This window comes from Bufo gargarizans, chromosome 2, assembly GCF_014858855.1.
Source record: "Bufo gargarizans isolate SCDJY-AF-19 chromosome 2, ASM1485885v1, whole genome shotgun sequence".
Classification (NCBI taxonomy): domain Eukaryota; kingdom Metazoa; phylum Chordata; class Amphibia; order Anura; family Bufonidae; genus Bufo; species Bufo gargarizans.
In genome coordinates this window covers 50,863,096-50,874,007 of record NC_058081.1, presented here as the reverse complement: position 1 = coordinate 50,874,007, position 10,912 = coordinate 50,863,096, and the positions used below count along the sequence as shown (strand labels likewise).

At 49.6% G+C, this 10,912-nt stretch overlaps 1 protein-coding gene across 2 annotated transcripts in view; it reads right to left on the bottom strand.

The window, feature by feature from the left end:
- Positions 1–1,595: 1,595 nt before the first annotated feature.
- The window catches only part of LOC122929349 (diacylglycerol O-acyltransferase 2-like), a 31,529-nt gene continuing 22,212 nt past the window's right edge, over positions 1,596–10,912 (bottom strand). For both annotated transcript variants that reach the window (XM_044282890.1, XM_044282889.1), the window contains exon 8: positions 1,596–1,934. In XM_044282890.1, the coding sequence (XP_044138825.1) occupies positions 1,780–1,934 (155 nt within the window). In that variant the 3' untranslated portion in view covers positions 1,596–1,779. The remainder of the gene's footprint in view (positions 1,935–10,912) is intronic.

Sequence of the window (10,912 nt, the reverse complement as noted above, 5' to 3'; positions counted from 1 at the left end):
TCCCGGGTCGAGCGAAGTGCGCAAGAGGATTCCGGGAGCTGTAGTTTCAGAACAGCTTAAGGTTGCTGATTCCTTGATATAGACCACCTATTAACGACAAATAACCAATCAATTGCTGCCATGGTTGGTGGCCTGGTCTGTACTTCCTCTGGCAGGTGGTAGATATGTTCTTTGGCATTACATAATTTTTAACTACAGCACCTGACAATGACCCCAAAATCCGTATATGACAGATCAACATTCTGGCAGGTTTCAACCATCAGCCGGCATTTGTTAGTCTTGTTCGAGTCACAAAACAGAGCTGATGGTCAACAGAAATCAACCTTTCCACCCATCCAAAATCTCTAGGGTATGGATGGCTTAAGAAAGTGTTTTTCAGATGGGACAACCCCTGTAAGAATTTTTAAGAATTCACGTTTCCTGATATCCTTTTCTTCAATACCTTTGTGAAGACCTCATCTTCATCGGGCCAAGGTCTCTGTAGAAGTGCAGTCTTCATAGACTGGAGGTGTCTGTAGGAGTGAGGTTCCTGTCCAAGGAGGCAAGCTTATTGTTTACTTTCTTGAAATAAATATGAAGGGATAGGAATATTGTGTGAGAAAACTTTGTAGGGAGATATGACTTATCTGACTCCATATTAAGAAGTTTTCTATTACCCCTTATCAGCTCGGAGCGCTCCACCAATGAACATTGCAATCTCTCAACCTTTAGCCTGATATCTTCTCCGCGACCTTTAATCCCCTATCAAACCTCTTACCGTTTATCAATGTTGATCTTTAATCCCTTACATGTCAATGATCCTTAAGCTCTTATCATCAAGTCTTGGACGTGGCTCTAATCTTTCCTTGGCTTATTATTTTTAAAAACGACCTATGTTTACTATGATGTTTACCTCAAGCCCAGAAGCTTAGCTATAGGGGGTGCAGAGATAGCAGTCGCTACCAGGCTCAGGAGCGTGAGGGGGCCCAAAGACCCTTGTGACACATAAGAAGACATCAGTATTATAGAAAGTGCATGCTGGTCAAGTTACACCTCTGGCTGGAGGGAAGGGGTTAGGTCAAGAATTAGGCATGGGGGCTGCCGTTTCAATGTTTGCCTCAGGCAGCGCAAAAGGCTATGTTCTTCCCTGCCCCTGGCCACACGGAGGGAAGGGGGGCCCAAGCTGAACTCTTGCACCAGGGCCCATGAGTCTTTAGCTACTCCCCTGCTCAAGCCTCAGACCATAGATAGCTGGAGACACATAAAATGTCTATTTGTGTAATCCTGAAGCCTCATGCTGTCTACCACCTAAAGGCCATGTGCCGAGGATCGGGGCAGTTATCACAGATTAGGGTTTGTACGCTTGTTGCCTGGAGTAAATATGTCAGAACGTCAAATCATAATTTTCTGGCAACACATAATTCGCAAATTGCCCTGTGTAAACTAGCAAACAATGAACCTCCACGGGGATGAGCGATCGCAGAAGCGATCAATCCTCTCGATAAAGACTCTTTCAGTTGTTTAGGTTGGAACCAAAATTAGGTAAAATGGTGGGGTCACAACCTGGGGCTCACTCAGGGTTATCTAAATACAAAGAAACACAGTGTAGACGCCCACAGATTTCACAAAGCTTTATTGACACATTATTAGCCACAACACGTTTCTTGAATTATCTCCCGGTTTTGGTGGAAAGTCTCTAAGAAGATTCATTCAAACTATTAATAACCTAAAGTGCTGGTAGAAGAAGTCCTCATGTCTGGAAATGATCACTTTTTGGAGGTTTCTTTTCAATTCAAAGAGTCATATAATTTTAAGACTGTCGGACGGTGAAAGTCCACAGGAGACCTTGTACTCATTAAACAGCTCCTTAAGTCCATCTATGTAAAGCGCATGATAATGGTCCACTTCCATCTCCGATGGGACAGGACAGTGCGGTACTCGGATTGGCCTCCCTACTGTAGTAAGGATTAGAGGGTTAAAAACATACAACAAAGGGGCTGCTTTAAGACTGTGCTCACATCATGTTTATCATGTAAGGTACAGTAATGGGAAAAAAAGATGCAAAAGTGTAGTAGACCATGCATTTCCATCCTGCAGACTCCAGCAAAAAAAGGTCCACATTAAAAGTTGATGAATAGTTTACCTGATGGAAACACAGCCTAAGTCCACATTCAAAGTCATCTGTGTTGAAGACATCTGTGTTGATCCCATGTTCATATGTGCCCACATTGCTGAGAAAAATGAGGTTTTAACATATGCAAATGAGCCTCTAGGAGCAATGGGGGCATTGCCATTACACCTCGAGGCAGAGCCTCAAGGTGTAATGGCAATGCCCCTGTTGCTCCTAGAGGAACAGTTGCATATGTTAAAACTTCACATTTCCCAGCAATGCGGGCACATATGAAGGTGGGACCAACACAGATGTCTTCAGCTGCCGAACGCACATACACCAGGTCAGCCAGTGTCATAGGTACAAATCTGCTGATAGATGCCCTTTAATTCACAGCCATTTAATACTGAGAAACTTTGGAAATTCCAACCTATCAAAGTTTTGGAGATGAAAAAAAAACAAACACACTGACCCTCTGAATGGCTAGTTTAGCTCTAAAGACTTTTGTATGTCTGGAAACACTGCTTAGTCCTTCCCATAGACTTACATTGAAACTCTATATAAGTTTATGACATGCAGAAACTGTAACATTGTTTTTGTTTAGGCTGTGTTTCTCCACTGCACCCCTCTTGCTAGAAGGTTCAAGTTTAGTTAGAAACTGCATATGAAGAGACCAGTCAGAGACTTTAGTTGTCAGCAGATGGGGACCAGTGTTTAGTAGAGCAGTCTCTGCCAAACTGCAGAGAGCGACCAGTGTTTAGCAGGAGAGACTCTGCCAGACTACAGATAGGGACTAGTGTTTAGTAGAAGAGACTCTGCCAGACTACAGATAGGGACTAGTGTTTAGTAGAAGAGACTCTGCCAGACTACAGATAGGGACTAGTGTTTAGTAGAAGAGACTCTGCCAGACTACAGATAGGGACTAGTGTTTAGTAGAAGAGACTCTGCCAGACTGCAGTTAGGGAACAGTAATTAGAAGAGTAGACTCTGCCACACTGCATGAGTGACCAGAAGAAAACGCAGAAGCGTGGATACTCTGCCACAGACCCTGGGTCGCTAGCCTTTGACCAGGGTACCAGCCTTTTAAGAGAGAGAGGGACAGCTAGCTCAGGCTTTCCTCAGTACAGAACCTTCTTCTACCAGAGAGGAGACCAGAGAAGCCAGCTCAGTGCACCGCCTGTATGGTTTTGCACCTGAATTCCTCCAGTAAAGAAGCACCCTGGTTTACTGCAGACTCTCTGGACTTATTTTCTTTTGGGGTGCACCATGCCTTACCATGCCTTCCGGAGAGCAGCAACATGAGGTGACATCTCAACAGTGTAAGGGGACCCGGTGTAGTGTGGAGGTGACCCCAGACCCAAACACTGCAAGTACCTAGAGGAACTGATGCTGAAGGCAAAGGGTGGTCACACCAAATATTGATGGGATTTAGATTTCTTCTCTTTAGTATTTTATTAATTGATACAGATTATCTATTAACCCTTTGATATCCAGACGTTTCTGTTCCTCACGTTACATTTGCTCCAGGCCCTCGTTACTATGTAGATCTTCTCGTTTTGTACATTTCTCTTTTCTCTGGTGTCTGTATCCTCCATCTGTTCCTCCTCCAGTCTCACGCCTCCCCCTCCTCTCTGTGTCCTTCTCTTTGTCTTCCTCTGTAGCCCTCCCCATCTCTGCCAGGCTGCGGTGCCTCCTCTCTGCCCTCCCAGGGTTTGATGCCTCTCTCTGCTCAGGCCTCTGGGTATATCTGTAACCAGTGGACACCGAATCTGCATCTAATGTTACCATAGCCTAGAATTACACCCCCTCACCCAGCGTGATGTACCCCAGCTCAGCCTGCAGATCATCTCACCCAGCGTGATGTACCCCAGCTCAGCCTGCAGATCATCTCACTCAGCGTGATGTACCCCAGCTCAGCCTGCAGATTATCTCACCCAGCGTTATGTACCCCAGCTCAGCCTGCAGATCATCTCACCCAGCGTGATGTACCTCACCTCAGCCTGCAGATCATCTCACTCAGCGTGATGTACCCCAGCTCAGCCTGCAGATCATCTCACCCAGCGTGATGTACCCCAGCTCAGCCTGCAGATTATCTTACCCAGCGTGATGTACCCCAACTCAGCCTGCAGATCATCTCACCCAGCATAATGTACCCCAGCTCAGCCTGCAGATCATCTCACCCAGCGTGATGTACCCCAGCTCAGCCTGCAGATCATCTCACCCAGCGTGATGTACCCCAGCTCAGCCTGCAGATTATCTCACCCAGCGTTATGTACCCCAGCTCAGCCTGCAGATCATCTCACCCAGCGTGATGTACCTCACCTCAGCCTGCAGATCATCTCACTCAGCGTGATGTACCCCAGCTCAGCCTGCAGATCATATCACCCAGCGTGATGTACCCCAGCTCAGCCTGCAGATTATCTTACCCAGCGTGATGTACCCCAACTCAGCCTGCAGATCATCTCACCCAGCATAATGTACCCCAGCTCAGCCTGCAGATCATCTCATCCAGCGTGATGTACCCCAGCTCAGCCTGCAGATTATCTCACCCAGCATAATGTACCCCAGCTCAGCCTGCAGATCATCTCACCCAGCGTGATGTACCCCAGCTCAGTCTGCAGATCATCTCACCCAGCGTGATCTACACCAGTTCAGCCTGCAGATCATCTTACCCAGCGTGATGTACCTCACCTCAGCCTGCAGATAATCTCACCCAGCGTGATGTACCCCAGCTCAGCCTGCAGATCATCTCACCCAGCGTGATGTACCCCAGCTCAGCCTGCAGATTGTCTTACCCAGCGTGATGTACCCCAGCTCAGCCTGCAGATTATCTCACCCAGCGTGATGTACCCCAGCTCAGCCTGCAGATTGTCTTACCCAGCGTGATGTACTCCAGCTCATACTGCAGATTATCTCACCCAGCGTGATTTACCCCAGCTCAGCCTGCAGATCATCTCACCCAGCGTGATGTACCCCAGCTCAGCCTGCAGATTATCTCACCCAGCATAATGTACCCCAGCTCAGCCTGCAGATCATCTCACCCAGCGTGATGTACCCCAGCTCAGTCTGCAGATCATCTCACCCAGCGTGATCTACACCAGTTCAGCCTGCAGATCATCTCACCCAGCGTGATGTACCTCACCTCAGCCTGCAGATCATCTCACCCAGCGTGATGTACCCCAGCTCAGCCTGCAGATCATCTCACCCAGCGTGATCTACCCCAGCTCAGCCTGCAGATTATCTCACCCAGCGTTATGTACCCCAGCTCAGCCTGCAGATCATCTCACCCAGCGTGATGTACCCCAGCTCAGCCTGCAGATCATCTCACCCAGCGTGATGTACCCCAGCTCAGCCTGCAGATTATCTTACCCAGCGTGATGTACCCCAGCTCAGCCTGCAGATCATCTCACCCAGCATAATGTACCCCAGCTCAGCCTGCAGATCATCTCACCCAGCGTGATGTACCCCAGCTCAGCCTGCAGATTATCTCACCCAGCATAATGTACCCCAGCTCAGCCTGCAGATCATCTCACCCAGCGTGATGTACCCCAGCTCAGTCTGCAGATCATCTCACCCAGCGTGATCTACACCAGTTCAGCCTGCAGATCATCTCACCCAGCGTGATGTACCTCACCTCAGCCTGCAGATAATCTCACCCAGCGTGATGTACCCCAGCTCAGCCTGCAGATCATCTCACCCAGCGTGATGTACCCCAGCTCAGCCTGCAGATTATCTCACCCAGCGTGATGTACCCCAGCTCAGCCTGCAGATTGTCTTACCCAGCGTGATGTACCCCAGCTCATACTGCAGATTATCTCACCCAGCGTGATTTACCCCAGCTCAGCCTGCAGATCATCTCACCCAGCGTGATGTACCCCAGCTCAGCCTGCAGATTATCTCACCCAGCATAATGTACCCCAGCTCAGCCTGCAGATCATCTCACCCAGCGTGATGTACCCCAGCTCAGTCTGCAGATCATCTCACCCAGCGTGATCTACACCAGTTCAGCCTGCAGATCATCTCACCCAGCGTGATGTACCTCACCTCAGTCTGCAGATCATCTCACCCAGCGTGATGTACCCCAGCTCAGCCTGCAGATCATCTCACCCAGCGTGATCTACCCCAGCTCAGCCTGCAGATTATCTCACCCAGCGTTATGTACCCCAGCTCAGCCTGCAGATCATCTCACCCAGCGTGATGTACCCCAGCTCAGCCTGCAGATCATCTCACCCAGCGTGATGTACCCCAGCTCAGCCTGCAGATTATCTTACCCAGCGTGATGTACCCCAGCTCAGCCTGCAGATCATCTCACCCAGCATAATGTACCCCAGCTCAGCCTGCAGATCATCTCACCCAGCGTGATGTACCCCAGCTCAGCCTGCAGATTATCTCACCCAGCATAATGTACCCCAGCTCAGCCTGCAGATCATCTCACCCAGCGTAATGTACCCCAGCTCAGTCTGCAGATCATCTCACCCAGCGTGATCTACACCAGTTCAGCCTGCAGATCATCTCACCCAGCGTGATGTACCCCAGCTCAGCCTGCAGATCATCTCACCCAGCGTGATGTACCCCAGCTCAGCCTGCAGATCATCTCACCCAGCGTGATGTACCCCAGCTCAGCCTGCAGATTATCTCACCCAGCGTGATGTACCCCAGCTCAGCCTGCAGATCATCTCACCCAGCGTGATCTACACCAGCTCAGCCTGCAGATCATCTCACCCAGCGTGATGTACCCCAGCTCAGCCTGCAGATCATCTCACTCAGCGTGATGTACCCCAGCTCAGCCTGCAGATTGTCTTACCCAGCGTGATGTACCCCAGCTCATACTGCAGATTATCTCACCCAGCGTGATTTACCCCAGCTCAGCCTGCAGATCATCTCACCCAGCGTGATGTACCCCAGCTCAGCCTGAAGATTATCTCACCCAGCGTGATGTACCCCAGCTCAGCCTGCAGATCATCTCACCCAGTGTGATGTACCCCAGATCAGTCTGCAGATCATCTCACCCAGCGTGATGTACCCCAGATCAGCCTGCAGATCATCTCACCCAGCGTGATGTACCCCAGCTCAGCCTGCAGATTATCTCACCCAGCGTGATGTACCCCAGATCAGCCTGCAGATCATCTCACCCAGCGTGATGTACCCCAGCTCAGCCTGCAGATCATCTCACCCAGCGTGATGTACCCCAGCTCAGCCTGCAGATTGTCTTACCCAACGTGATGTACCCCAGCTCATGCTGCAGATTATCTAACCCAGCGTGATGTACCCAAGTTCAGCCTGCAGATCGTCTCACCCAGGGTGATGTACCCCAGCTCAGCCTGGGAGGCTGCAGATCATCTCATCCAGGCTGACCTTGGGTACATCACGCTGGAAGAGATGATCTGCAGCCTACAGACTGAGCTGAATTACATCATGCTGGATTAGATGATCTGCAACCTACACGCTGAGCTCAGATACATCACACTGGGTGAGATGATCTGTGGCCTGCCAGGCTGAGCTGGGGTACATCACCTAAGGTGAGATAATCTGCAGGTTAAGCTCGGGTACATCACGCTGGGTGAGATGATCTGCAGGCTGAGCTGGGGTACATCACACTGGGTGAGATGATCTGCAGGCTGAGCTGGGGTACATCACGCTGGGTGAGATGATTTGCAGGGTGATCTGGGGTACATTATGCTGGGTGAGATAATCTGCAGGCTGAGCTGGGGTACATCATGCTGGGTGAGATAATCTGCAGGCTGAGCTGGGGTACCTCATTCTGGGTGAGATGATCTGCAGCGTTCCAGACTTAGCTGAGGTACATCACGCTGAGTGAGATGATCTGCAGGCTGAGCTGGGTTTCATCACGCAGGGTGAGATAATCTGCAGGCTGAGATGGGGTACATCACACTGGGTGAACTGAGATGATCTGCAGGCTGAGCTGCGGTACATCACTCTGGGTGAGATGCAGTGGCGGATTACAATAGGGACGTTCGGGTCGGCAGCCCCGGGCCCAGCACCGCTGGGGGGCCCAACGCTGACCCGAACGCCCATATACTGCAGCGGGGCACGGGAGCGCATAGCTCCCTGTCCCGTCGCCGATCACCGCCATAGGCTTCAGGCCTTGTAGGCCTGAGGCCTATGCGGTAGTGAAATCGGTAGTGAAATCCCGGCGCAGGCGTGCGTGATGACGTCATCGCGTGCCTGTGCCGGGACGCAGCACTGTGACGCGCCTGACTCATCCCGCCTTCCTCTGCGAGCAAGCGCCTGGCCCTGGACATAGGTATTTATCTTTTCATTTTTTGTTCTTTTTTTATTTTTTTATTTTATGTGCCTACTTGGAGGACATATTAGGGAAGATAAATTGAGTACATGGGGGGGGGGGGGAATGTGGGGGCTATATGGGGCCAAATTATTATGGGAGGGAATACTATGTGGGGGCAAATTACTAGTTGGGGCAGTGTGGGGACAAATTGCTATGATGGGGCAGTGTGGGGGCAAATTGCTATGATGGGGCAGTGTGGGGGCAAATTGCTATGTAGGGGCAGTGTGGGGGCAAATTATTATAAGAGGGAATACTATGTGGGGGTAAATTACTATGTGGGGGCAAATTATTATGAGAGGGACTACTATGTGGGGGCAAATTACTAGATGGGGCAGTGTGGGGGCAAATTGTTGTATGGGGGCAAATTATTATGGGAGGGACTACTATGTGGGGGCAAATTTCTATATGGGGCAGTGTGGGGGAAACTATTGTGTGGGGGAAATTGCTATGTGGGGACAAATTACTATATGGGGCAGTGTGGGGGAAATTGCCGTGTGGGGGCAGTGTGGGGAAAATTGCCATGTGGGGACAGTGTGGGGTAATTTCTATGTGGGGACAGTGTGGGGGAAACTATTGTGTGGGGGTAATTGCTATGTGGGGATAGTGTGGGGTAATTTCTATGTGGGGATAGTGTGGGGTAATTGCTATGTGGGGGCAGTGAGGGAAACTATTGTGTGGGGGCAGTGTGGGGGAAATTGCCATGTGGGGACAGTGTGGGGTAATTTCTATGTGGGGACAGTGTGGGGTAATTTCTATGTGGGGACAGTGTGGGGTAATTTCTATGTGGGGACAGTGTGGGGTAATTTCTATGTGGGGACAGTGTGGGGTAATTGCTATGTGGGGACAGTGTGGGGTAATTGCTATGTGGGGACAGTGTGGGGTAATTGCTATGTGGGAAAATTTCTATGTGGGGGCAAATTACTATGTGGGGGCAAATTACTTTGTGGGGGCAGTGTGGGGAAAACTATTGTGTGGGGGCAAATTATTATGAGAGGGAATACTTTTTGGGTCAAATTACTATGTGGGGGCAAATTATTATGAGAGGGACTACTATGTGGGGGCAAATTACTAGATGGTGCAGTGTGGGGGCAAATTGCTATGTGGGGGCAGTGTGGGGGCAAATTATTATGAGAGGGACTACTATGTGGGGGCAAATTACTAGATGGGGCAGTGTGGGGGCAAATTGCTATGTGGGGGCAAATTGCTATGTGGGGGCAGTGTGGGGGCAAATTATTATGGGAGGGACTACTATGTGGGGGCAAATTTCTATATGGGGCACTGTGGGGGAAACTATTGTGTGGGGGTAATTTCTATGTGGGGACAGTGTGGGGTAATTGCTATGTGGGGACAAATTACTATATGGGGCAGTGTGGGGGCAAATAACTAACAGGGGGCAGTGTGAGGGAAACTATTGTGTGGGGGCAGTGGGGGGGAAATTGCTATGTGGGGACAGTGTGGGGTAATTTCTATGTGGGGGCAGTGTGGGGACAGTGTGGGGTAATTGCTATGTGGGAAAACTGCTATGTGGGGGCAAATTACTATGTGGGGGAAAACTATTGTGTGGGGAAATTGCTATGTGGGAACAGTGTGGGGAAATTGCTATGTGGGGGTAAATTACTATGTGGGGGCAGTGTGGTGGAAATTACTATGTGTGGGCAGTGTGGGGCAAATTACTGTGTGGGGGTAATCTACTATATGGGGCTGTTTGGGGGACATTACTGTGTGGGGGCAAATTACTATGGGGGGATTACTATGTGGGGGCAGTGTGGAGGAAATTACTATGTGGGGGTGTTGCTATTGGGGAGGCACTGTAGGGGCAATTCTATTATTTCTGGGGACACTATACAGGGATTATTGCCTGGAGCACAATATAGGGTGTTATTATTACTGGGGGTCTCTAGGGGACATTATAGCTGCTGTAGACACTATAGGAACATTTGGGGTAATTTATCAAACTGGTGTAAAGTAGAACTGGCTTAGTTGCCCATAGCAACCAATCAGATTCCACCTTTCATATTTGACAGCTCTTTTGGAAATCCAGTTCTACTTTACACCAGTTTGATAAATTACCCCAATTATATCTATCACTATTTTTTCAGCAGTATAGTACCTGGGGCATTGGGGGGCACAACGGGCACAGTATTGGGGGTGGCAGCAGGATGACACTGTGGGGACACCAGGATGAGGAGGTTGATGAGAAAATTTAGAAATCTAACGTGTCTGTGTTACAAACTGTAGAGACGAGATGCGGCTGAAAGAATTTGCCATGGTGGTCTGGGTCAAATGGAGGAGAAGAGAAAAGAGAAGATCTACATGACAGGAGATGTAACAGGTATGTGGTGCTGTATTCTCCTCCATGTCTTTTTTATTACATTTGTATGTATTTTAAATTTGGCGACCAAATTTTTCCATTTAGGACCCAATTTGGGATATTTTTTTAGTCTGAAGATGTCATATGGCCTAAGAAGAGACTGTGACGCCCATGAAGCACCGCAGCCTCTTCATACAAAAAATAA